Source organism: Myodes glareolus, chromosome 7 (assembly GCF_982192425.1).
Source record: "Myodes glareolus chromosome 7, mMyoGla1.1, whole genome shotgun sequence".
Lineage (NCBI taxonomy): Eukaryota > Metazoa > Chordata > Mammalia > Rodentia > Cricetidae > Myodes > Myodes glareolus.
Genome location: NC_142032.1, coordinates 70,540,337 through 70,568,209, shown reverse-complemented (window position 1 = coordinate 70,568,209; position 27,873 = coordinate 70,540,337). Strand labels below are relative to the sequence as shown.

The 27,873-nt window shown below is 40.8% G+C and overlaps 1 protein-coding gene across 2 annotated transcripts in view; it reads left to right on the top strand.

The window, feature by feature from the left end:
• The first annotated feature begins 333 nt into the window (after positions 1 to 333).
• Positions 334 to 27,873, top strand: part of Edrf1 (erythroid differentiation regulatory factor 1) — a 35,504-nt gene continuing 7,964 nt past the window's right edge. The window contains exons 1-22 of one of the 2 annotated variants that reach the window (XM_048455225.3): positions 334 to 579; positions 1,515 to 1,723; positions 3,158 to 3,224; positions 3,848 to 3,973; positions 6,215 to 6,339; positions 6,582 to 6,738; positions 9,135 to 9,236; positions 9,492 to 9,613; positions 10,283 to 10,394; positions 12,210 to 12,357; positions 12,433 to 12,541; positions 12,984 to 13,095; positions 13,973 to 14,233; positions 16,121 to 16,192; positions 16,473 to 16,623; positions 19,080 to 19,268; positions 19,573 to 19,773; positions 20,686 to 20,904; positions 22,951 to 23,174; positions 24,916 to 25,074; positions 25,417 to 25,566; positions 26,841 to 26,994. In XM_048455225.3, the coding sequence (XP_048311182.1) occupies positions 469 to 579; positions 1,515 to 1,723; positions 3,158 to 3,224; positions 3,848 to 3,973; positions 6,215 to 6,339; positions 6,582 to 6,738; positions 9,135 to 9,236; positions 9,492 to 9,613; positions 10,283 to 10,394; positions 12,210 to 12,357; positions 12,433 to 12,541; positions 12,984 to 13,095; positions 13,973 to 14,233; positions 16,121 to 16,192; positions 16,473 to 16,623; positions 19,080 to 19,268; positions 19,573 to 19,773; positions 20,686 to 20,904; positions 22,951 to 23,174; positions 24,916 to 25,074; positions 25,417 to 25,566; positions 26,841 to 26,994 (3,280 nt within the window). In that variant the 5' untranslated portion in view covers positions 334 to 468. The remainder of the gene's footprint in view (positions 580 to 1,514; positions 1,724 to 3,157; positions 3,225 to 3,847; positions 3,974 to 6,214; positions 6,340 to 6,581; positions 6,739 to 9,134; positions 9,237 to 9,491; positions 9,614 to 10,282; positions 10,395 to 12,209; positions 12,358 to 12,432; positions 12,542 to 12,983; positions 13,096 to 13,972; positions 14,234 to 16,120; positions 16,193 to 16,472; positions 16,624 to 19,079; positions 19,269 to 19,572; positions 19,774 to 20,685; positions 20,905 to 22,950; positions 23,175 to 24,915; positions 25,075 to 25,416; positions 25,567 to 26,840; positions 26,995 to 27,873) is intronic. The other variant, XM_048455226.3, reaches the window with a different exon arrangement.

Below are 27,873 nucleotides of genomic sequence, written 5' to 3'. Positions count from 1 at the left end.
TGAGCGTGTGGAACTCGGAGAAGCCCTGAGAGCGCGGATCGGCTGAGACCTGACGATTTGGCTTTGATCACGCGAACCCCTGAGCAGAACATCGCTCCCCAACCACCGCGACTTTGACTCAAATCCTAGTAACTGTTTGCCAACAAAGGCCAGTGCAAGCGAGGGGGGAGGAGCCTGGGCGTCGGATATCGCGAGAAGAGGCCGCCCGAGTGTGGTGACAGGCGCCGGCGCATTGCGGCTCCGGACCCGCCGCGGAGGAGGAGCTAGAGCCGGGGGGCTTGGCTGGACCTTTGGGGTAAATCTCGCGAGATTTAATCGCGTCACCTCGAGCCTTTCCTGTCAGTCGCCGGAAGTGCGAACTGCTGAACGTCTGAGTCTCTCGCTCTGCGCTTCTCCTGCGTCTCTGGGCCCGCGTTCCTGTAGCCGACTCCGGGGCTCGCGCGTCTGGTTGTCTCCCCCGGGACGGAAATGATGGGGGACCCCAAGGAAGCAGGAGCCGAGGCTTCGCCTCCCGGGGCGGCTACCCGAGGAGGGCTTAGCCTCCTGTCCCAGGCGGAGTCCGAGGAACCTTCTGCACAGGTGAGTCTTCGGCGGGGCACGACCTGCCAGGACACGCCGGGCCTGGAAGGGAAATCGTGGAGCTTCTGGAGCTTTCTTCCACGCCTCCTTGACACCTCTAGTACGGAAGGAGTCACCGGGTGTGCCTGTCGTCGGGTGTGCAGGTGTTTGCTTGCAAGGCATCCAATGCAAAACACACCTGGTCCCCCACTCGGGGGTCATTGATGGCTAGGACTGGTTCCCTCCGAACGGGGGAAGAGGGACAGTGCCAGGGAGGGCCTCCCCGATATCTTAACTGATTCTTAAAAGGCATAAAGTATTTGTCAAGCCTAAAGGGGCGGCTCTCGATTAGTGAATCCAGACGTGGGCATGCAGCGAAGACTGTGGAGTTGCTTTGAAATTAATGTCAGGGCGAGCTTACGAAGCAGTCGCCGCATGTTTAATAAAACAGACACGACCCAGTATCTTCCCACAGATGACTTTGTAATTGATGTATGCTAAATTAAACTATTCTATTAAAGCCGAACGAAGGTCTTGCTCATTTTGCGGGCAGTCAGCAGGACCCAGCTGAGCGCACTTGGTTTCTGATGCTACATTTTATGTGACTCAACGTACTGGGTAGTCATGGCTGGTGTCGAACTGCTTGTACAGACCGGTGGGGCTGGCTTTAGACCTCATAGTGACCCTTCTGTGTCTGCCTCCACAGTGCGGTGCAGCTGCTATGCCCAGTATTTTCAAAAGCCGTCTGGTTGGCCTTCTTAATGGATCCTTTTTAAGTTTGATGGAAAACAGCTAGGTAAGCGTAGTTTAAGCTTGAGTTTATTAAGTGCCGCAGCTGACAGGCAGCATAGGCTCCTCGTGAAGCCTGCTTTGGTGGGTTCTTGCTCTATTTTTATGAAGGTGCGATTGTCATTCCTAGCAGTATTCATTAAAGCTCCGTTCCATATGTTAATTAGGGATCAGCTTTATTTCTTGGAGGCAATGAAGTGAAAAGCCGAGCTGTGGTGAAATATTCTTCTGCCCCTCCTCGAACAGCATTTGCACGCCTCGAAGAAAAAACAGACTTGAAACTCCCACCTGCCAACTGGTTACGAGAGAGTGCCAAACTCGGGCCAGCAGGAACTACCATTCTTGGCAACAGTAAGAAAAGCAAGCCATTTTCGAGGTAAATTTTAATTGTTGTCGTTTCTTTCCCTTCCTTTCAACCCCTACTTAAAGCTGCTTTCCAGTTCAATTGGAGATGCACATTAACTTGCTCAGATTTTTTTATATTTTTAAAATTTTTTTTATTGATTTTATTGAGCTATACATTTTTCTCAGCTCACCTCCCTTCGCTCATATATTTTTAATAAAAAGTTATAGCTGTCATTCAAATCCATGTTACAATAGGAAGATAGCAGTTATATGCTTTCTTCAAGTCTGCAGGGTTTAACAAAGGTGCATGTTGATTACTGATAAGCTGTCTTAGCCATTTGTATATGCCTTGAACATATGCAAATAGGGTGGTAGGTGAGGAGCAAGAACTCAGCCACTGCTTAGCTTGCCGTTTGGAGTTTTTATTAAATGGTGATACAGCATTTGAGAAAGCCTGAGGTTAAAAACTCCACATGCTAGGTACCCTACACCCTTGACCCACTCAGGAAATTCTACTGATGTATTTAAAGCTGAAAGTATCCTTTGGCCTTAGCTAGTGTCCACATTCTTATAGGCCATTTGATGTGTGTTCTATTCTTCCCCTGAATTATTTGACTTAAAAATATTTCATAGAATTTACATAGCAAGAACCACAAATATTAATACCCTATGAGCTAGTAGTTTAGAAATTATCCTGATGCCTCATAGGGTAAAAGCTGTGTTCACAAGTTATTTATTTGTAGCCTTTTTGATCCGATAAAAAGTCTGAAAAAAACCATATATTTCTGTTATTTTGAAAATTACTTAATTATATTAAATGTGGTGAGCTGATTTAGTTATGTTGACTATTTAAATACTATGCTGGATTGTTTTTCACTTGTATCTTTTACAACCATCTTTTAAGATAGACACTATTTGCACATGAGGAATCATGGTTAACTTACTTACCTAGACTAGATGGAAGATCATATAAACATGTGCACTAAATGTCCTGACTCTGTCACTTACTAATGGGGGATGGTGACATCAGCTGCTTTTCAAGCTTGTAAATAACATACATGACCCTCGTGTGGTGACTTGGAATGAGTTGGGTGCTCACCAGTTTTTCATTTTCTCTTTATGATTGAATTGATATTAGGTACAGTTTTTCCTTTTATTGGTATTATATACTCCTAGAAGCACAAAATCATAATATATATTTCTTTGTTTTTCTTCTCCACATGTAAAAAAGAATAAAATCTTGAACTATTTTACATTGGAGTTTTGGGGTTTATGATAATATTAATTGCTTTTCATAGTTCTTACTGTTTTATGAAGTGAGTGTATTTTTAAGGTGTGCCTTATTTTATGTACATCTGAGAAGGAAGTACTAGGCATCTTGATTTCCATGTAGCTGTGTGTGTTCCAGAAGCAGTGCAACTTGATACTCTGTTCGGCTTTCAACCTGTGACCCTTCCTTCCATAGTTTCGGGATGGCCTATGACTTCATTGACTCAGTGGGAAATGATGTGGATGTGGTCTCTGACTCAGAAGTGAGTGTTGTTATCAAGTGTAACTTTGGGGATATGCGATGTTAGGTGGCATGGGGTGGGGGCATTATACCATGTTTTGTTTTACAGACTTGCTATCTACAATTCAATAAGCAAAGTTAACTGGTTATTAATACCTATGTTTGTTTTTAAAATACTAACTTTTTATCTCCTTTTTAAGAAGACAGAATTCCAAAAACAGTGACAGTGATAAAAATATCAGTACTGTTGGTTGTAATTTTAATAGTAATAATTGAAACATACTATGTTTGGAGTTATTCTTCATATCCTACCAGTTAAGAATTAAAAAATGATATTCTAGTAGCCATTGATCTTTGATTAGTAACTCTTTTTCTGTTGGTCGGTACAACAGTGTGACCACATGCCTCCACTTACTCTTATTAAAAGGAATTCTGTTGTAAAAGTAAAGTGTTGGGCTGTCACTTACATTGATAGTGTAACTCAAGAGTTTATAAAGATCTGTCTTCCATATCGTAGTTCTTTTGTCAAGTCTAGTTTATGTAACCTTGAAGAAATAAGACTTACTAAGCTTCGAGTTAAATGAATTTAACAATCCAAAAGATTCTGGGTCATACTAAAAGAGCCTTTCTAAACTTTTTTTTAAGAACATAAAAAAGCTCTTGAAGATTCCCTACAGCAAGTCCCATGTAAGCATGGCTGTCCATCGCATAGGAAGGACCCTCTTATTAGATGAGCTGGATATTCAAGAACTCTTCATGAGGTCATCTCAGGTAATTAATTTATGCAAAAATCATTTAGAGAATCATTTCTCTTTATAGCTCAGGAGCACTGAAAGTATGACTCTGTTTTAAAGAGATGCCAGAGTAGGGCTACAAGCACTTGCTGAGTCAAAGTCCCAGAATTTGTATAAAATGATGAACATAGTAATGCAGTTCTGTAACCCCCCATTAATCTGTGGGAAATTGGAGATGGAATTGCTGGGGCTTGCTCGCTGGGCAGTGATGGGGTGGAGAATGACAAAAAACAAGCTTGGGGTACAGTGAAGAATAAGGCAGATAATGATAAAGCAGGACACCTGATAACCTCATTTGGTCTCTGTAACAGAACTGCATGCATGCATATCAAACACTCATGTACATACTCATACATACACATTTTTTTAAAAAATTGCTAAATTGTAATTATAACTATAAATTCAGCAATATAAAAATAAAAGGTTTCATTAAAGATTTAAAAACAGTACCGGGTGATGATGGCACATGCCTTTAACCCTAGGGCTGAGGATGCAGAGGCAGGTAGGGATCTCTGAGTTCAAGGCCAGCCTGGCCTGTGTAGAATTCCAAGACAGCTGGGGCTAGGGAGATCCTGTCTTTCAAAAAGAAAGGAGGGAGGGAAAGAAAAGAACAGAGAAGAATTTTTTTTTAATTTTTTATTTTTTTAAGGTGCATGTGCACATCTGTGATTCACATGCATGCTTGGTACTCAGGGAGGCCAGAAGGTGTCTGATCCTCTGTAACTAGAGGACAGATGTTTGTGAGCCATCGTGTGGGTGCTGGTAATCCTTTCTAGGTCTTCTGGAAGATTAGTCTGTGCTCTTAACCATTGAGCTATCTCACCAGCCCCCTCTTTTATTCATTTTTAAAACCAGGAAAAAAGACGAGAAAAAGGATGGCATCAATTAAAAAAAAAAAAAAGTAGTTGTTAAATCTGTGAAATTAAAGGAACTAATTAAAATTTTGAGGAATCTTTTAAAGTGTGTTGTAGGCATACTCTGGAAGGAAACATGGCTGTCAAAAATGCAAACAATGTTAAAGAGCGCTATTCCTATGAATATAACTGGTTATATTAACCAATTTCCAGCTTCTCAGACTATTGGTAACAGATTTCTCCTAGGTGTTGAAAAAAGTTTTTGCTTCTCAGGGCCTGCTTCCATATTTACACTTAATTTTTCATGAACTGGTTACAAGTAGTTGATGTTTCTACCAATTTATACTGCTTTTAAAAGAATAAAACACGGTGGTGTTTTTTTTTTTGAACCTTGGGTTTCATGCATGCTAGAATAGTGTTTGCCACAAGCACCCCTCTCCCCAGACAGGGTCTTGCTAATTAGCAAGGCTGGCTCCAACTCATTTTGTAGTTCACACAAGTCTTAAACTTGCAAATCACCTACTTCAGCCTCCCTAGTAGCTGGGGTGACAGCCCTGCCCCCCCCCCCCGTCCTAGCTTCTTCAGTGCTTTGATAAAGAAAAGTAAGTTACAGTTAATAAGATTGACAGTAGAGGTAGTTTTCCCTTAGAAAAGAACCTAGTGTTTTGTGTGTGTGTGTGTGTGTGTGTGTGTGTGTGTGTGTGTGTGTGAGAGAGAGAGAGAGAGAGAGAGAGAGAGAGAGAGAGAGAGAGAGAGAAAGGAGAGAGAGCGTGCTATTGTTCCTTAGTTTAATTGTTGAGTAATACATAGATATTTTGAATAAAGTGTAAAAGTAGATGCTACTTCAAGCAGCTAAGAAGGTACTACAGGAAAGGATTTCTTCCCTACTTGGCTTGGAGGAGAAAGATGTGAGCTTAGGAGAGATGTGAATTGGGTGCAGGAAAATGGAAGTGTTTTATAGGTACATGTTCATGCAACAGTATTCAGAAATTAGTAACTAAAGACAATCTCCTTGTAAACAAGAGTGGTGGCTGAGTTTTAGTCCATGTTTTGTCACGGTGACAATCAACATGAAGAGATGAGGGTTATCCTGCCTGTGGGTTCAGAGGTTCCACCCTACCATAGCACCATTGTTTTGAGTCTGGGGTGAGAGTCTGCTTCCCTTAAGAAGCAAAGAAAGAAAGAAGGGACCAGGGTCCCAGTATCCTCTTCAAGGCCACACCTCCAGTGATCTAACTTCCTTCTACTAAGCTCTCCTTCTTAGAGGTCCTAGGAGCACCACTGACTGTGTGCTGAGCCTTCAACACTCTTCCACATCTATTACATATGTGCATATTTATTCAGTACTGTCTCGTGTTATTCAGACTGGTGATTGGACATGGTTGAAAGAGTTTTATCAAAGACTAATCGATCAGAAGTGGCAAAGGAAGAAGAAAAGCAAAGAGCACTGGTATCAGAAGGCTATTCTTTCCAAGTTCTTATACTACAGGTACTTGACCTCTGTTTATTTTTATTTTAAGGAGATGAGATTCTGGCCTAAAATTTACTAAGTATGAAGAGGGTAAAATTAGCAGTTCAAGTTTTGCTTCTGTGGTTTTGTTAACATTTATTTTATTGTATTTCTTATAGGCAGGATGTATACTTGGTTATAGAATCTAGTTCATACAAATGGGTAGACTGTTAACATAAATGTGGTGACTTTTTTTTTTGCTCTGTTTCTGATTTGACCAGCATCAATGGTGATGGAGCCGCTCAGCCTGTCCCATCTCCTGCAGAACAGCAAGAATCATCAAGTTCTGATCAATCACATGAGTCTGAAGGGGCTTCCTGGCCTGCTCCCTTTGAAATGCCTTCTTCAGTGTCTGAAGATCCCAGTGCTTCCAGTCAGGTTTGTTTGTTAGTCCTTGAATGATGATTCTTTGAAGTCACTTAGGAAAACAACCTTATAAAATAACAGGTGGTGAATAGGGTGAGGAGTAGTATATCAATTTCATGTCATAAAAAAACACTTTTAGTTTCCCACAATAGAATTTATGAGAGTTAACATGAATGGTTCGATAATTGTTATTAAGTAACCCGTAATATTTTAAAGTAGCCTGCTGATTATTTTATCTTAAAAATTGAGCACTATTGAATGTATTTTTAACTCTAAATGTATAAGTACCTGCCATGTTTAAATAATAGGTATGCCTATAATTTAAATTGTTTTATCTAAAATGAGGTTCCTGACATTGGCCCCACATTAATGTTATGTGAAGATTTTGGAAAGGAAGAAAGAATAGACTGTTGTTCTCCTTTCATGTCCTTGCTTTCTTATTTATTTATGTGAAACATATCCCCTGGCAATGCTGAAGCATGCATGGGCAGCCTGTTTATATTTTGAGCCTCTTCCTTGAGGTTCCACCGAGATACGAACTTGGATCACTGGTTTCAGAGTCCAGGATGTTAACCATTACACCACGGGAGCTGGTGCTTCCTTATTTATTTTCTTACTCGTTTTTTGAGGTTTTTTATGTGCATGAGTGTTTGCCTGCCTCTATATCTGAGCACCATGTGTGTGCCTGATACCTATAGAGGCCATAAAAGGGTGTTGGATACCCTGGAATTGGAGTTACTGGCAGTTATGAACTGCCATGTTCATCCTGGGAATTGAACTAGGGTCATCTGGAAGAGCAGTCAGTAATCTAAACCACTGAGCCATCTCTCCCTAGTTATTTATTTTTAACTTACTGAGTGTACCATAGAATGAAATAACACTATCTAGATGTTAAATTGTGGCATTCTATTTTTAGGGAAATACACTAAAAAGCCCAAAGAAGTAAAAGTAGAGCTTTTAACTTGGTAAATAATGTTTTTTTGTCTTTCTGTGCATTTTCATGCACTGAGCATAATTCAACCAGATTGATTCAGTCTTTACACATTATAGAGTTATAAAAAATTAACACACTTAACTTGATTTTTATAAAAAACTAACTAATTTGATCTTAGTTGTGGGGATTTTAAAGTAGAGATGACTTTCCATAAAAGTACCTAAATAAATTTAAGGGTTTTTTTTCCCCCAAAGAGAAAATATAAAAGGAAGGAGGTACTTAGTGGTTGCATCAAGAAGGAGGGGCATATCATTCTGTATTCATTACTTTGCATGTTTTATTACATGTGGCTATATGCAACTAAAAGATTTTTTAAGACTATTTTACAGTGGCTAAAATAATGGCTTGGTAGATTAAATACACACTGCTCTCATGGAGGATCTGAGTTCCATTCCCAGCACCCAAATTGGGCATCTCATAACTATTTTAACTCTAACTCTAGGGGAGCCATTGTCCTCCTCTGTCCTCTAGGGGACTTGCACTCACATATACGTACCCCTGTAGACTTACACATAATTCAGTAGAATAAGACGGTTTTGTGAGTTGAGCAGATGAAGACAGCATCACTATTAAAGGTTTAAAGTAGTGTTTCCTGGTGACAGCTGCCTAATGACTGCAGAATGGATAATGTGCTGTGTTTACCCAATATCTAGGTGTTCCCAGACTCTGGGGAGCAGAGTGCTGGCTATAGTGGCGCAGACCTCAGGACAGACAGAGCTACAGAGAGTCCTGTCTCAAAAAAAGAAAGAGAAAGTTTCAATAAATTAAATAAATGGGAAAACATCGGATTATATATAGAGGGAGGTTGTAATACCATTTAGAACATTTGAACTTTGGTTGATATTTTTATTTTGTTCTGTTTTTTTGTTGTTTTTATTTGTTTTTTAGAACAGTGGTAGGAATGATGTTCAATAGACATGAATTTTTAACAGCAAGTATATGGCAGGCAACTGGTTTTTCGCGCTAATGGGATAGTTTTCTCTTGGTCTTCAGGGTTTAGGATTCTGTGAAGCTTACATAGGACATGCTCAACTGGAGACTGTTGGTATGAAGAGCATTTTAAACTCTGACTGGGGTGCTAGGTGTTTCAGTTCAGTAGAGATGTGCTAGGCTGCCAGAAAGTGGTAATCAGACATCAGACTTGCAAAAACCAAAAAATTAAAACTGAGTTCTTGAAAGATCTTTAATCCATCTCATTTAAGATACGAATATGATTAGCTTGCAGCATCTGTGGGAAATCAGAGCTAAAGAGAGCCACACCCCATGCGTGATGAGCACCGTGCATTCATTGCACTGGCTAACTCACACAGGTAGATTGGGGTTTGTGTTCTGGTTGGTGGGTGATACTCTAAGCATAGGTCAACTTTAAGAAGTGTTGGCAGCACAGTCACTCCTAATCTTGCACTTTCCACAGGGCAGGGAGCCTCTTGAGCCCTCATGCATAGTGGGCCATGTGGCCTCAGCACCCAAAGAGCAAAACCTTACTACTTTGTTCAATGACGGGGAGAACAGTCAGGTATGCATTCCATGTGTCCACTGAGATGACTAGTCCCCAGTCCACTCCATCACTTGAAACTAGTCTCAGTTGGAACTGATAAGGAATAACTCCACTTGGTCCTCAGAATTGCTTTGTAAACATCTCTCTGTCTTACAGCTCTTGGGAACTGACTTTGTCTCCTTTGCCTCTTCTCCTTTCCTAGTGTTTCTTTGGATCATGGGGGGAAAACTGTGAATCTCTTGTTATTATAATCTTTCCTATTTTAAATTAAAGGGTCTTAAAAATGATTTCGTCCGGAATATCCTGTGGACTTTTGAAGATATCCATATGCTGGTTGGTTCTAACATGCCTATATTTGGTGGTGGCAGATATCCAGCAGTTAGCTTACGTCTCAGGTAAACCACCTTATGCCCCTTTTGCTTTTTTCTAGATAAGCTCTCCTCTGACTCTTGGCCTCCTCTTTCTCATTTTTTTCCTCCTGTCAATGGAAATTATATTGGAATTGGAATAGGAATTGGAAGCACTGCCAGCAGATGCTGACTGCCCCTTAAACAACTGTTCATTCTGATTCTGATTGAAAGTCCAGGCCAGACATCTGAGGAACTGGCCTAGTCTTACATTTGAGTCTACAACCAGTCAAAATACAAGAGTTGATTTAATTGCTTGAGGTGGTTAGCCAGCTTCCTCTTAAGTAGTTGTGAACATTTTCTTAATGCTCCATGCACATTTGCCAGTGTCAGTTCTGACTTGTGTGTTACCATGTGTCAGTTTCTTTGGGATGTGTGAGGCACACAAGGAGCTTACAGCCATGTCATCATACTGCTTTCTATTTGTACTGAGAGCCCAGCCATGTGTGTTAGAAAATCAAAGGTTTTGGAAAGATTTTAGGCATAATGTGCCTATTGAACTATGTGTGTCTGGGTTTTCTGATCAGAAAGAATATGTATGACAGTTTCCATCTAGGGAGGATAGAGTAAGGTTTTTAAATGGGAAAACACATCTATGATGATTGATTATGGGGTGTTTTAATTAAGCCAGATAACATTAGAAATGTCTGTTTTCAGGGATAACAACAAACCAATTAATGTGTTAACTGGAATTGACTATTGGTTGGACAACTTGATCTGCAATGTACCAGAGCTTGTGATGTGCTTCCACGTAAATGGGATTGTACAGGTAAGACACAGAGTGACTCTGCTATCTCTCAGATGGAGGTTGGTGCAGAAAGAACTTCACCACAGTTTTTAGGGCCCTGAATATTAAGGTGTCTTTGGCAAGGAAGATACCTGTGTATGAATAAACTGAAATTTCAGTGTTTTCATGGTTAAGTTGTAAGAGCAGAATTTTAGATGTTTCAGGAGTGTTATTACAAGGAATTTTTGGGAAGATCATAAATACCGCTCTACAGTGATTTACTCAAGAGTGTACAATGGACACATTTCTTTGTTATGTAAGCATCTGCTTGGTTTATACAAAATTTTAGGAATTGCCACAGTAATAATTGCATCTGGCGGATACTGTGCCTTCCATCATCGTAGTCCAACCAGGGCTATATGTCAAAGTCTCCTAAGGATTTTTAAACAGCTGTATGTGTTTGGATACAAGTGTCTCTAGGACTAGGACCAACTTTCTTTTCAATAAGCTTTGTAAGCCAGGTGGTGGTGGCGCATGCCTTTAATCCCAGCACTTGGGAGGCAGAGGCAGATAGATCTCTGAGTTCAAGGCCAGCCTGGTCTACAAGAGCTAGTTCCAGGACAAGCACCAAAGCTACAGTGAAACCCTGTCTCCAAACCCCTCACCCCCCCCCAAAAAAATCTTTGTGCACAATTCTAATTTGTAGCCTAGGCCATAAACCAAAAATGACAGTGACAACTGTAGTGAGGTGTTCACAGCAGGCATAGGGGAGAAAGGGCGAAAGTGTTAGTGATGGGGATAGAGTAGAGGGACTCTCAGGTCTAGGACAACGGTACAGTTCACTGACATGGGATATTGATGTTTCAGAATGAGGAAATCATAGAATGTCTAATCAATATTTTCAAGGTGCACTCGCTAGGGATGCTGGGACTGGAGAAAATTTGACACTTGATCTGGATAGGTGCTGATCAGTTTTCTTACCAAGAACTCTATTAAAGCCACACATTGGAGTTCCTCCATACACATGAAATTGAGGGGGATAGCTCAGTGTGAAGTGCTGGAGGGGGAGATAACCATATTGAGGACTATAGATGAGTGTAAGAGAATGAGGCGCAGACGTTAGGAATACATACATATATATATTTATATGTATATGTATATATACGTACATATATATACGTATATATATATCAGAAGATGTGCTAAGAGATAGTTAGGGCACTCTGCACAGAACACAAACTGGAAAAACATGGGGGTACTTTAAAGGTAGTAGTAGTTGACTGGGTTTTAGTTCAGAATAGCGGAGTACTTGCCTAAGATGTGAGGTTCCTTAGCATTATTCCCAGCAGTGCAAGAAATAGCAGTAGTAGTATCCATACAACCTTTGCTCCTCTTGCCACTTCTGCCCCCTGTGCTTCATCTCTGCACAGGAAAAATCTGCAGACCCAGGGAAACATCTGGAGACGCTTGTGTCTGAAGAAAGAAAGGGGCCAGAAATATGTGTTTCTTTTTGTTTTTTCAGGTTTACTAGATAAAGTCCACCTTCATTTATCTTGCTACTGCAAACATCAGGTGGAGAAGTGTTCTGTCTGTGCTGTGGTAGAAAAGAAATGAGACAGTGTCTTGCCTGAGTCTATAGATCAGAAGTCATTCTTAGAGAATGACACTAGTAATTCTCCCTATGGGCAAAGAAAGGTCCTCAGCTCTCTTTGCCATTTGAAACAGGAAAAGATTGAAAAACACTGATTTAAATTATATGCTACATAGGTTTCTACTTGAGACTTACATATTTGTCTTTAATAGTAAGTAGCTACTCCCTCAGGATTTTCTAAACTGCCTTTGATTTGTGCTTTACAGAAATATGAAATGATAAAGACAGAAGAAATCCCCAATTTGGAAAACTCTAATTTTTCCACTAAAGTCATAAAAGACATTGCACAAAATATTTTGTCATTTCTAAAATCTAATTGTACTAAAGAAGGCCATACCTACTGGCTCTTTAAAGGTAAGTTAGTGCTTGAATGGACGGTAGTGATTTGGGTGAGGGCTGTAACTTGAGGTGGATTGTTTTCCTTTTCAGCTAGCGGCAGTGATATTGTGAAGCTCTATGACCTCACAACTCTGTGTGAAGAAACTGAAGACAAGTACCAGAACCCGTTCACAATGCCAGTGGCCATCCTCTTATACAAGTGAGTGCTTGTAGAACTGACACATCAGCACAGCTTGTGGCACTGGGGAGGCTGAGGGAGAAGCATCACCAGTTCAAGGCCCACCTGGGCTACATAGCAAGACCCTGTCTGAAAACTAAAGTTTAAGATAAGGAGTAGTCTCACTATCCAAGCCATGGCTTCTAAGTACTTTTAAAGGTTTGCTTAGTAGGAAAAAAAAATACATCTTAGCATGGGGCCGGCTTGGGGTTTGGCGCGTATGGGGCAAAGAAATACATACAGGCACATTATACCAAATAATGCTCATCTTTGCTGTGAAAGCTCAGTTATGGCAGGTGGTCAAGATGTAGCATTGGGTGTGTCTTTGTATCAGTCATTCTGTTATCCTTCAACAGGATGAACCTCCATTCAGTCCTGCAGGAGAAGCTAAGTGGATAGTGAAGCTGACATGCTTTTCTTTCAGGGTTGCTTGTAACATGATGATGAAGAAAAACCAAAACAAAAAACACTATGGGACTATTAGAACATTGCTTCTCAACTGTGTTAAGTTGTTGGACAAAAGCAGACATCCTCAAGTAAGATTGTCATGCCTGATGAGTAAGCCATTATTGGCATTCTGATAGAGCATTGTTGGGGTGGAACCTAGTCACCTTGCTTCTCTATACTGTGTACTTCTAACTGCATGGAGCTGAACAATATGGATGTGCTTAATCTGAATTGAGGCATCTGTCAGTGTAAAATGCACACTGAAGTTTAAGAGAGAAAGTTGTGTCTTGAACATTTGGTAGATATGTAATTAAATGTGTTAAATTGTTTATTAGATTTCACATCTTCAATACGACTGACTACTGGAAGATTTAAAATTCCATGTGTGGCTCCTGTTAACATTCCTTTTGGACAGCTCTGTTCAGTGATAAGCACTCGTAATCCTAGTAGAGTATGCATTTTTCCTCTGCTTTCTCACAATTAGGTCTTTAAAAGGATTTACTACAGAAACGAGATGTCATCATTTGTTAAGAGTAAGGGAGGCTCACGTTCCATACTCAGATTTTCCCTTTTGCATATCTTGAGTTTCTCCCTTATAGCCATAGATTATATGGTAACAGTTAGTTGTCCAGCAAAGATTAAACAGTCACAGCTTATAAAGACACTCTGGTTTCTCACTTGGGTTGAGATGGAATTTGCTAGCGTTCTACTTAAGATGCTTTACAGATGAAAGCTTGTCTCCAGTTGAGTAGGAGAGCTCAGAGCACACAAATTTCTTGAAGGAAACAGTCCGTCTGGGTTTCACAGAGCACAACTAGGATATTGTAGCTTTGAATTGGGAACTATCCTTTGTGTGGTACCTGTGGTGAATGCGACTTATCTTTAGGCTTCCCCCTAAGACTTTTAGTGTGGTGAGGCAGCTTAAATCTTCACATCTATTTCTTTCTTTCTTTCTTTATTTGTAAGATTATTGCTTCAGCCAACTACATGCTTTCAGAGCTTTTCCAGTTGGATGAGCCTAAAAAAGAAGAAAGTTCAGACTCCCCTTTAAATGAGAATTCTGATGAAAGCTACAGTGAAGAGGAAGAAGAGATGCCCGATAGTGATGAAAACGGCACCTACAGCACCAGTTCTGACCCGGCAGATGATAACAAGGCAGTGGCTATAATTAAGTCTGTTGGAGAACTGTCAGTACCAGAAAAATACAAGTCAATTCATCAAATCAGAGTAAGCATGCTTTATTTGTATTTATGTTGCTAGCCTTGCAAAACATGGCATTATAACTTTATAACTTGACTTTAGGAACTGCACGAGAATAAAATTACCTAGGATAACTGACCCACGTTATGTAAAGCCATGGTGAGCAAATGTGCTAACCACACAACTGTATTTCACTTTTTATGTAGGGGTTTTCCTTTCCTGTGATCAGTGCATAGCATTGTCCTCTCTTTACCAGGGCATTTCTGTGTAGCATTTGAGTTGCTGGTGAGTACAGCTTGTTGAGTGAGCATAGAATTGAGAAGGGAATGGCATACTGTGGTCCCCATGTAGAGAAGACTGGTGAATTACCCATGTGTTACAGAAGAAAGTGCTTGTTCCTGTGGTCTTTGCTGTGGTTGGCCAAGTGGACCTTAACAACCCATCCTCTTTAAGTCTGTCTCTTGGCGTGAGTAATACTGACTGTCCTACGGTCCATCTGTTGGCAACAGTGGACTTGCCTATACTACCTCCCTATGTTTAGGTACAGGTCAGCCCATAAGACCTCTGGATGTTCACTGAACTGAAATATACTCGTGTTTATAGGTAATCTTTTTATTTAAGCTTTGAATTTAGCGTTGAGATGGGAACTGTATATCCAAGTAAACTTTTGAAAACATAGCTTTCTTTTACCCTAAATCATTGCCTGATTATTTCTGACCTGCTTTCTTCACTCCCCCTTTTCTTTTCTATAAAAAGCATCAGAGTCACCCAAGATCCTATGTTGTCACTTCTACTTAGAACATGTTTTTTCTGGTGTTTTTTTTTTTTTTTCCATGGCTGCCTTTTTCTAGGCTTATGTCTTGGCTAAATAATGTTATCTCCTTCAGGAGACCTTCCCTGACTGCTCGAGCCAAATCATGGTGTATTATCACTCTCACTTCCTGTCTATATCTGATATCCTTTTGCTGTGTTTCCTCTCTTCACGAGAGTGTAAGCTTCCATCTAGGACATGTAATCTGTGCTTACAAATGAGTCATTACCTGTCTGTCTAAATCTCAGTTCACATTCAGCTTGAGCCCCATATCTCTCTAGTTAAGTCAGTAGTTAAGTGCACTTCTGTGTGTTGGGGAAACTGCACTATCACAGAGTCATGGACTGCCGGGACAGTTGGATGATTTAAGGGTGGCATGAGGTAATAACATCCTCTGATTTTACAGAAAATGTTCTATACCAATGTGTGAGGCACACAAAGAGTTCAGTCATCTTCATGGGTACATGGCGCTTAGCTTTTCCTGGCCTGTGATGAATGACCTAGCAGAGTGTGGGCTCCTGGGTTCCTAATTCTCCATTTACCCACTTGTCCTCTGACAAAACCCTCAGTCTTCTGAGTAGGGTTTCCTGTGAACGCTGGTGATTGAAGCCTCCCAGGAGTTAGCCAGATGAAATGCCCTTGTGTTTAATGTCACTTAGTGTAGTTGGAAGCTGTTTCTTGATTCTGTTCTTTAATTAAGCGGATCAGTTAAAGAAAGGGCTTGGCTGATGGGTGGTACCTGTTAACCTACTACCAGATGATGGCATTACTGACAGTGCTGCTCTCTGTGCTGATGGGAGTAAGCTGACCTAATACTTTAGAGTGTGTTTATCTAAAGCATTACTACTCTTGAACTTTATCAAATAGAAGTCTTTTTAGAATTTTAAGTGTTGGTCCTCATGGACGCTGGAAGGTCTTTTGTTGAACATGATTTGAAACAGTACCAATAACATTCACATCAGATACCTACGTCACCAACCTGAATACAAAGCATGTTTCTAAGTTCCTGCTCTGCAGAGTTTGAATAATTTTGGGGAAATAAGAGTCAACTGGTTTGCTGTAATAGTAACATGCTGGTAACTTGTCAATGTTTGTCTCTGAAGCCCAGTTGTGCATTTCCTGTTTGCCACGACACGGAAGAGCGCTGTCGACTTGTCCTTAGCTATGTGCTGGAGGTAAGTCTAGGTTTGCTCCTCATTGATCAGCAGTCTATATGTTTGTTGGTGTTTAAATGTTCTGAATGATGCCCTGCTCTGGTTTTATTTCCTTCACCTAAGTGAAAATTTCATCAGTTTGCTCCTGTCAGGTTGCATGTAGTTCTAAGTCTCTGAGATAGAAATTCCGTTGCATATTTAGGTTTTCTTTTACTATTGGTAAATGGAATATATATTACAAATGGTTTTCTTTTTAAGAAGGGAATAAAAGTGTGTGTTTGTATGTTTTTATTTTTTAAAGGGTTTAAAATCTGTAGATAGCAGCATCAAAAAAGAAAGTGACCTTCCAGCAGCTGACCCCAGCACTCCTATCCCCTTAAAATATGAAGATGAATCCACACGGGGTGGTCCAGAGGGGCTGGAGAAGCAGATGGCCTTATTCCTGGACAAAAGTGAGTTGACTGCTTTGCAGATAGTATCGTCAGCAGTGTTAACTGCTGTCCTGTGACTAAGAAGGCTCCTGTCAAGGCACTTACTGGAATGACTTGAGAAGAAGGAAGCCAGGGAAATGGACAGTCGGGGTAGCCTTTTCTTGAAAGATAATCTTGAGAGTCTATGGACTTTTCTAGTTTTCTAAGGAACCCGCCTCTCCCTGTTAGCCTTGGGAAGCCTTCTCAGCAGGTTTTTAGGGAGTTGCTGCCTTGGTAAATGTGTGGGGTAGTTCAAGAGCAACGAATTAAAAACCAGACCATTTGCTTAAAACTTTGTCTCCGAAGGATACAAAGTTGTGTACTCAGTTGAGCTGTCTCTTCTTTCTTGAACTGCAAACATTGACAGCTGCTTCTTTAGAGGCTCTAGAAGATGTAAGTTACTGATATTGGTGGCACATGCCAGGAGAGACAGAAGCAGGCAGAACTCTGAGTTCAAGACAAGCCTGGTCTCCAAACTGAGTTCCAGGACAGCCAGGGCTGTTATACTGAGAAACCCTGTCTCAAAAGAAAAAAGATAATGTGCTTAGAGCTGGATACATGATGAGCACCTACAAGAGATGGCTGCTATTGTGCCGTTGTTGATGGCTAGAAGTAGCCTTTAAAATGTCTAGAAAGTCTCTCACCCCTCACAAAGACCATATGGACTTGAAATAAAAATCTTGTTTTTTAATATAAGTTGTATTTCCCTTTCTACTTACACTGTTAAGTAGTTCCAGTTTGGGTTTTTTGTTTAGTTTCTTGAGTTGTATGGGTGTTTTACGAGTATGTGTGTCAGTGCATCACATGCATGTAGTGCCCACAGAGGCCAGAAGAGGGCACTGGATTCTCTGTAACTGGAGTTACAGATAGTGTGAGTCACCCTTGTGGGTGTGGGGAATAGAGCGCAGGTCTTTTGAAAGAGCAGCCAGTGGTCTTAACTGCTGAGCCATCATACCTCCATCCCCCTAGTTCCAAGTTTTGGTATTTTTTTTAATAATTTGAAGGTCTGTTTATTTGAAGTAAAAAAAAAAATGTAGAAATGGCAAGGGTAGAGGGGACAGATTTCTCTCTCTACTTATGTGGTGCTTCTTGTATGCCAGGCTCATCCTGCATTCACGGAGAACTACACCGGGACTTTACTGTTGCTGTGTAAAATAGCTCTTCTTGTCCCTCTCTTCTATTGAGAAACCCTGCTCCAGTGCAGGTTTGATGGCCCCATTGTAGTCCTGTCATTTGGGAGGCTGAGGCAAGATTGCTGCAAGTTCAGTGCCAGCTTAGGCTACAGAGTGAGACTCTCAAGAAAAGGGAATAAGGAAGAAAAGGGTATCAGTCTTCCTCACACTTCCATTGTCCTGTCTGCTGTCCTTGTCATCACTGTGTCTTGTGAGTGTGCCCTAAACCCAGGTTTATTCCTCTTCTCCTGTGTTAAACAGCTCTGAACATACACAGTGTGAGCAAGACCTTCATTGTTCTCTGATCTCCTCACAGTACCTTGTATGCAAAGAATGCTATGGCAGCAGAGGGAAAAGATATAGGGCACATTCCAGGCCATCATAGTACATAGCAACAAATATCTTGAAAAAATATGTGTGGCATTAATAAAAAAATTATCTCAAACACCAAAAAAGAGAGGTTAAGCTATGGGCTGGGGGTGTTCTTTGTTCCACCATATTTTTATCTTATCAGTATAGTTAGACTTGAGTATTCTGGTGCACTGTGTGTTAACAATGTAGTCCTTTAACTTTTTGTCACTATTTCTGTGTCTGGTAATATGGTTGGTATAAAAATGATCATGTATAGAATGTATAAATGATCATGTATATAAAATATAAGTGTTTGAGTAAAATGATCATGTATAGAAGTTAATAGGACTGGCTGGACTGCTGTGGGTTTTATTTTGTGTTGTGGTTTTGTTAGTGTTGGGGTCACCATTCTCTATCCCAAGCTGGCCTAAAACTTAGGCTCCTGAGTGCTAGAATTAGATATGAGTCATTATATCTAGCAACCTCAGTGTTCTTGATAGAGGAAATGTAAAGTGCGGTGAGGAGTAGGGGAAAGCAAGCATCTTTGCAGGTAATGGGTAGGAAATGGCTTTGGCTGATGGGTGTTGACCGGGAAGAATACTGTAAAACATCATGTGAGCTCAGAGGCATAGAGAAACTGGTCTGATGTCTGAGGTTAAGACTGTTTTACAACGTATGCTGTTTGGTAGTTTGATGCAGAAATTGGCAACAGCTGACAGGTGTCACTTGGGAATTGAAAGTGGAAGCACACGAGTGCTGTGGCCCTGCTGCCTTCTCTACTGCCATAAGTAGGAAAGCCTAGTGTCACCGTCTCGGCCTGCCAGTAGTGCTCGGGAGGATTTCAACTGGCAGGTTATTTTTTTTTTTCATTGAAACTTAGTTTCAAACAGAATATGATGTTTCTCCCTATTGTAGTGGGCTCCCTTCAGAAGGGCAATTGCTCCGGGCAGTCTGGAATGACCCCTGGTTCTTGGCAACATAAAATGAAACTTCAGCTGATTCTCAAGTCATCGAAGGCCTACTATATTTTGTCCGATGCTGCCATGAGTCTTCAGAAGTACGGAAGAGCATTGCGATACATTAAGCTAGCTCTGCAGAGCCATGGTAAGATACCCTGAGTATGTCCAGAAAGCCTTGGAGGGAGGGAGACATCTGATTGATAGTGAACCTTCACTTCTCTTCTTAAAAATTTAATTTTAAAACAACACCTTCTAGCATGTCATTTTTTTTTTTTTTTTGCACAGTGTTGTAACATCTCTTTGGTGTAAAGTGTTCAAAGCCCTGTGTCCCCTGAGGTGGACAGTGACAGTCAGGCACAGAGCTTTGACTGATGACAGTCTCTTCGTGTCTGCCATGAGTATCAGTTCTAACGTTCTTGTGGTTCTCCTTCTCACCATTGTTCAAATAGATACTTACTGCTGCCTCTGCACCAACATGCTTTCTGAAGTACTACTGTTTCTTTCTCAATATCTGACACTCTGCGGTGACATCCAACTCATGCTGGCCCAGAACGCAAATAACAGAGCAGCACACCTTGAGGAGTTTAATTACCAAACAAAAGAAGACCAGGAGATCCTCCATAGTCTTCACAGAGAGTCCAGCTGCCAGGGTATGCAGACACCTCCCTTGGTCACAGTGGAATTATCTGCTCCCTCATGCTTATTTAAGTATGCTCCAAAAGTGCTTTTTGGTTAACTATTTTATATCATTTTCAAGTTTTAAAATTGAGCATGACTGGGTCTGGTGATAATACGTCTTTAATCTGTTTAATCCTAGCATGGGGAGATAGGCAGGCAGATCTTTGTGAGTTTGAGGTCAGCCTGGTTTACATAGTGAATTCCAGGCCAGCCAGGAATACATAGTGAAACTGTCTCCAAAAAAACAAAAATAAATTGAGCATGGTCCCATGTGTTTGTATTAAATAATTTTCAAATATTTTACAATTATTAATTAAAGCTAACTAAGGTCTGAGTATAGCTGTGTTTCCTTTATGCACTCTGGGTACGGATTTTATGGATATACATCTGGGTACTTGTCAGAAAGAAGAAATGGTTGGTGGAAGTGGGTTAAGTACACTCTAGGTGAGCCCAGTAGGTAAGAGTAAGTTACCTCATAGCCATATGCTTATATCATCTGCTCTAAAGGGAGATAGTGATTTAACACAGGAACAGCTCAGCTCACAGCATCCATGTGAGCACACTGCACTGTGGTGTGTCAGTCTTGGGTCTGAATTACAGCTAGCACACAATACTAGATGACAGAAATGTATCATGGGAAAATCTGAGTGGTAAGAAATATTTGGTATTTATAGACAGAAAAATAGTTTTTAATCAAACATGAGTGTTCTGGGAAAATACCATTTTATTAATAGACATTTTTACTATGACATTTAAGGTTTTTGTTGTATTAATGGAATGTATACTATATTGCACTTCTTTCTTTTTGACTTAAAATGTCAGATACCATAGGTATTAAGGAGGAAGGGCTCATAACATGACCTGCTTTTTCTTTTTCTTTTAAGGATTTGCATGGGCAACAGATCTCTCTACAGACTTAGAAAGTCAACTTTCAGTTAGTTGTAAATGTTATGAGGCTGCTAATGAAATCTTGCAATTTAGTGACTTAAAAAGTCAGAATCCTGAACACTATGTACAAGTGTTGAAGAGAATGGGCAACATTAGAAATGAAATCGGTGTGTTTTACATGAATCAGGCTGCTGCACTGCAGGGTGAGCGAGTAGGTAAGTGTCTATGTTCTCTTTGATCCCTGTTGTACTGTTTGTGGGTGGAGCAAAGAACTGGCACCTGAGAGGGTGTGACTACAAGGTTCTCTGCTGAGAATCTTAAGAAATAAAATTAGAGAAAACACTTCCCCTTTGAGGTTCATTCTTCCCAGTATCTTCATTCTAACTTTTATAGTTGAGACTGATCAATTCAGAAACAGCTTGAACAGCCAGCTATGTTCCAGGTTCTGTACTGGATGTGCATCTGGTCCCTCTTTCACTTGGGAATCTGCGATGATGCAGATAGCTGGGAAATGTGGTAAAGGTCACTTGCAGTGCAGTGGAAGTGGAAACTGTCCCAGTTGTAGGGTTTTTGAAGACTTTGGGAAAGATGATACAGTTGGGTAGGTAGTCCCTTAGGAGAACCTCTGGTGCAAGTATGAGGAAGGGAAGGCTCTGGAGACTGTGCAGGGCACAGGAGCCTGGGGCTAAAAGTCCACAGTAGCAGCAGGAGGCCACATGTGAATTAAGGAAGCAGTTGGTAGAGGTTCAGGCTGCACTGGATCGGTTGGTGACATCAGTGAATGTAGAAAGATCTAATGGAAGTAGTTGATTATAAATGTGCTGAGAGCTGTAATGGCTTGGTGCTACCCAGATTGAGAAGAATCTCCATAGGGTGTTAATTGTAGCCACTAGAGGGGCTGTTTGTGGAAAGGCTAGGTGCTGTGAGAAAAGGGTTAGGAAGGGCCAAGCTGTAACTGAGGGCCACAGATAAACTGAACACATCACTTTGCCTGCTCAGTTGTGAACTATGCTTGGCCTAGGGGTTACAAATAGTGCTCCAGGGGCTGGAGAGATGACTCAGCATTTAAGAGTACTGGTTGTTCTTCTAGAGGACCTGGGTTCAATTCCCAGCATCCTTACATGGCAACTTATAACTGTCTGTAACTTTAGTCCCAGGGTATCTGATACCTTCACATCAATACACATAAAACTTAAAAAAAAATGAATAAATTATTTTTTAAAAAAAACAAAACAGTGTTCTAAAGAGGTTATTGTTAGTGGGAGGCTGTCTTAGGGTTTCTATTAACTTAACACCAACACCAACACCATTATCAAAAAGCAAGTTGGTAGGAAAGGGTTGTTACACTTCAACATTGCTGTTACTCACTGAAGGAAGTCAGGACAGGAACTCAAACAGGGCTAGAACTTGGAGGCAGGAGTTGATACAGAGGCCATGGAGTAAAGCTGCTTACTGACTTGTTCCTCATGACTTGCTCAGACTGCTTTCTTAGAGAACCCAGGACCAGCAGCCCAGGGATGGCCCCACCCACATTGATCACTAAATGAGGAAATGCTTTACTGCTGCATCTCATGGAGGCATTCCCTCAACCGAGACCCTTTCCCTTCTGATGACTCTAGCTTGTGTCAAGTTGACACACAGAACCAGCCAGGGCAGAGACCTGAGTGCTTAAGTGACATCTGGAATCTGTCAGTAGGAGAGCATGAGTAGGGTATAGTCAGAATCTAGGAGAATTAGATAAAGCATAGACTATAATCTCTTAAAACTCCATAGAACTGTGATTGTGTTTAACACTTTCTAATAACGTGCTTTGCTCGGGTGTCTTGGTTGGTTTTAATCTCAGCCAGTATTGAGAATGACTGTGAATAAATGAGTAGTCGGCTGCTGCGCCAACTTTTAAGTACCTGGGGCGGTGACTGAAGACGCAAGGTCAAGGTCAAAGTTCTTCTCTTGGCTTTCAGACAGCCACCTTCCGACTGTGTTCTCACGAGGCCCTTTCTCTGTGTATTGCTTTGCTGTCTTTTTCCCTTCTTGCGGGGATCAGTCATATTGGATCAATACCTCACTCTTTAATGACTTCACTTAGCCTTAATCACTTCTTTAAAGACCTGATTCTAAGTATAGTCACATTGTAAGCTAGTGGGAGTCAGTGCTTCACCCGAATGACTCATGTGACAGGCATCAGAGAGAGTGCTGCAGCTGACCCCATTGGTCACACTGATGTCTGCTTATGCAATTGTTTTCTTTCTTTCTTTGTGAAGTGAGCAAATCTGTGTCTGCTGCAGAGCAACAATTGTGGAAAAAAAGCTTTTCTTGTTTTGAAAAGGGGATTCACAACTTTGAGTCGATTGACGATGCTACAAATGCTGCCCTTCTGCTGTGCAACACAGGAAGACTCATGCGGGTCTGTGCACAGGCGCACTGTGGTGCAGAGGATGAGTTCAAACGGGAGTTCTCTCCAGAAGAGGGCTTGTATTACAGCAAGGTAAGGTGGTTGCCTTTACGTTGGGCCTCACCTACTGTCATCCTTCTAAACTTGACTTTTTCTTCACTGAGTAAAACTAAATGAAAGTACAGCATTGTACTTTTGTATATTTTTCATGGCAAAGGAGTGGGCAGCTCATAGGAACAGTAAGGTACTGAGGATGGCACATGGAATTACTAGGAAAGATGCTTCAGTAAGTGGTGTTGATGCAACTAGAGTAAATGTTGAGTGTACTGAAGATTGGCATGGAGAGAGTGAAACTGGGAAGGTACCAGAAGATACAGGACTGTGTGTCCTGTCCAGTATGGGAGATAGAAATGTGCATCAGAGAATAGAAGTGGAAGCAAGTCCCACAGTAATGATCAGACACATATCACAGGTCATAGGTGAGTACACCCTTTAAGGTGTGAAGAAAAATAAAGAAACTTGAATATGAAAATGGGCAAGTAACCTTTTAAAATAAATGATTTTTAAAAATATTTTAAATGTTTTTTAAAATCTAAAAATTTTAGTTGATATTACATTTAAAAATTGAACCTGTTGCTGGGCGGTAGTGGTGCATGCCTTTAATCCCAGCACTCGGGGCAGAGACAGGCGGATCTCTGTGAGATCGAGGCCAGCCTGGGCTACAAGAGCTAGTGCCAGGACAGGCTCCAAAGCTACAGAGAAACCTTGTCTCGAACAACAAACAAAACAAATTGAACCTGGCACTGAAGAGTTGGCTCAGCAATTGAAAATGTTTGATATTCTCCCAGAGGACCAGAGTTCAAGTCCCATGTTGGGCAGTTGTGAGCTGCCCCACTCCAACTTCAGAGGATCCAGTGCTCTCTCCTGGCCTTCCGTGTACCCACATACATGCAGCAGACATATAAACAAGTAAAAAATCAGTCTAAGGAGTAACTCTGAGCCACTTGCTGCACTCGTGTAACCCCAACACCTAGTTTACTGAGGCAGGAGGATTGTAGGCTACCTAGCAGGAGGAGGGTTTGAGTTTATTTACATTTTCCTACAATGTTAGAAAGACTCAAGAAAGGAGCCTGTGTGGCTCTGGAGGTAAGGGCACTTGACACCAAGCCTGATGACCTGAGTTCAGACCCCAGAACTCTCGTGGTCAAAGGAGAGAACCATCTTCCTCAGGTTATCTTTGAGTTTAATATATGCTTGTGTCCGCACAGTAAATAAATAAAAACAAACATTATAAAAAAGCATGAGCACTTAAATTATTAGTTGTTTAGAAACTTTAAACACTTAGTACATTTTAAAATGGAAATGACTTAAAAAAAAATTGTGGATATACAACAGTTAACAAACACTTACCTGAAATGTAGCAAGTATCACTGGGTGAAAAGGCTTAGTGTGACTGTTGTAAGAATACTATGGCCAGGTATTTGAAGATGAGGGTGCGCAAATTAATTTTTACAGTAAAATGGTTTTTGTAGTTTACTAGTTATACAAACTTTCCTTCGGAGTGAAAAAATATAAGAAAGTACATCCTCCTGCAACAGCCTGTGTCAGAAGGCAGCACCAAGGACAGGTCCTGTAGTGGCATTCTGTCTGTTTCAGAGACAACTCTTTGCTAAAAGATTTGGATTGCTTCTCTTCTCCTTTCTTAATGATACCATCCTTTTGTTAATTCTCCTAGGTTAAATTGATGTCCAAGTGGTCTGAAGTGTGTTTCATTTCACTGTGTTCTTTGCACATGTTTAACAGAGTCCTAATTTCTCCCTTTCCCTCCTCATAGGCTGTTGATTACTATTTGAAAGCTCTGAGGTCATTGGGTACGAGAGACATGCATCCAGTTGTTTGGGATTCTGTGAACTGGGAATTGTCCACTACATACTTCACCATGGCAACCTTACAGCAAGATTATGCTCCATTGTCCAGAAAAGCTCAGGAGCAGGTGATAAGATTTCCTGGATTTTTAAATTCGTGTCAGCATTTCTTACTCCTTTATTTAATATTGTACATCAATCATCTTTTCTTTAGCAGGCAATATTTATTATTTATTAGTTTTTCAAGACAGGGTTTCTCTGTGTAACAGCTCTGGCTGTCTTAGAACTCGCTTTGTAGACCAGACTGGCCTGGAACTCACAGAGATCAGCCTACCTCTGCCGCCTCCTCCCAAGTGCTAGAATTAAAGGTGTGTGCCATCACCCCTGGCAGCAAGCAGTTTTTAATATGAAAGTTCTTACATGATTATAAACTTTCCTTCTCTCTTGTCCCCATTGAAATATCTGAACAGATTGAGAAAGAAGTAAGCGAAGCTATGATGAAGTCCCTGAAACACTGCGATGTTGACTCTGCGACTGCCCGGCAGCCCCTCTGTCAGTACCGAGCTGCGACCATCCATCACAGGCTGGCTTCCATGTACCACAGCTGTCTGAGAAACCAGGTGTGGTCATCCCACATTACAGTCCATGCTGTGTATTTGAAAGTATTCCCCTTCCCTTTTCATGCTTTGTGTATAAAAATATTTTAAAATTCACTTTTTCCTGTCAGCTAATGTAGCTACTTTTTAAAAACGTAGAGGGTCAATGTCTTTCCCTTTGCATCTGAACCATGTACTTTACTATAATTGATGGGTCTTAGTGTGGAAATCATTTCCTGAGTATGTTACTTAGTATTTATTTAAATGTAGTTAGACTATGTGTAAGAATAGTTCTGTGTACATTTTAAAATACTGTTCTCAAGGCTGGAGAGAGAGAGAGTCAGCAATTAAGAGTGTTTGCTGCCCTTTCGGAGAACCTAAGTTTGATTCTTAAAACCCACATCAGGCAACTTATAACCACTTGTAACTCCAGATCCAGAAAAATCCAATGCCTCTGGCCTCTGCAGGCATCTGTATTCGTGTGCACATACTCCTCTTCCATATATACTCAAAAGTTAACGTTTAAAAATAAACTTTAAGGGATGGAGAGATGGCTCAGTGGCTAAGAGCTTTGCTTGTTCTTCCAAAAGTCCTGAGTTCAATTCCCAGCAACCATATGGTGGCTCACAACCATCTGTAATGAGATTTGGTGCTCTCTTCTGGCCTGCAGGGATACATGCAGGCAGAACGCCATATACATAATAAAAATAAATTAAAAAACAAATAAAAAATAAAAATAAACGTTAAAATATAGTTCTCCCATCTTTGTGAAATGGAGTGTGCATATGACAGCATCTGGAAAATATCAGTGGAACATAGACACAGTTTAAAGAACAAGAAGGAATCTCGCTTGTGCCTGGAGATCAGGGAATGGGAGAGTGCTCTGAGCCTTGTTTTTGTTTTTGCTGTGTTATGAGCTTGAGGGAAGGAGTTGTACTGCCTTTTCTCTCCCATGAGTCATGTCACTGACTGTCTCGTCTCTGAGACTCATCCACACTGACATGTGGAGCCTCTTACTAAAAAATGAGTTCATTTTTTTCCCCAAGTTGAGACAGGAATTCACTGTGCTGTTCAGACTGGCCTAGAGCTCACAATGTAGCTGACTTACTGAGAACTTATTTTTCTCCTCTTAGTCTCCTGCCTCATTTCATTATCTCCATAGCAGACGTAAATGGTTATTCTAATTTAGTGAGCTTAAAATGTATAAAATTGTAAGAAATAAAAGATGAGAACAGTTAGTGATACGGGCAGAAGGCTTAGGATTTTTATTTTACTTTTTGGTATATTTTTGTTTGTAGGTTGGTGATGAGCACCTTAGGAAGCAACATCGAGTGCTGGCAGATCTCCATTACGGCAAAGCTGCAAAGCTCTTTCAACTTCTCAAAGATGCTCCCTGTGAACTGCTTAGAGTGCAGCTAGAAAGGGTGGCGTTTGCAGAATTTCAGATGACCAGTAAGTGTGACTTCTCAAATATGTTGTATGGTGGCTGTTTTCTGGATTGTCTTAGAGGGAAGCTAAGCTGTGTGTGGCTCTTGGGTATAAGCAAGACCGTTTTCTTGTTAATTTGCCTGGTGTTAGACCCTTTGTAGCCATGAGAGAAGTCTCCACACTTTCTGAAATGCTTTTTAAAACGTAGAGAAGTGAATAGAGGCTTTAGGATTGAAACAGTATGAAGATCTTGGGTGGAGAAGTAGCTGCATGTGAATGAACCGTAGTTCTCACTTGCTCCCTTTAGACATTGGCAGCTTTGATTGTGGCTGGAATGGATGCTGCTGTATAGAAAATGGTAAAAGGTGAGGCCTTCATTGAATCATCACAGCAGAGATTAAGTGAACATTGTAACTTCTTAATGCTCCCAGGGTTCCCTCCCTGGAGTTCTTGCCTAGGGCTTCCGTTACCCATAGTGGTAGCTTTTGAGAAATACCTCTTATATGGTAAGAAAACTATTGTTTGAGGTACAGCAACTCATCTTATTTCATCTTGATTTTTTAAATGTTATAAATTTAGACTTTTAAGTTTTTGATTTTGGAGCATTCCAGATATCTGATTTTGGAATTAAGGAAGCTCAGCCTATAAAAATCTATACATATACTCTAAAATAGGGAGGCAAGATCTGAACTGTTCTAGCCCAATACTGTCTGGTTAGAGATGTCAGTGGTACTTTAAATTGTGTGACTTAGTTTATGTGAGATAAAGCTCTTGAGAAGGGCTTAAGAAACTACAGGTTTACTACCTGTGCGAATAGGCAATAAACCTTTGGAGGATAGGCAAACTATTTTCCTGTGGTTCTATTTAGAAATGAATTCATTACTATTTCTAAAAATATTATAT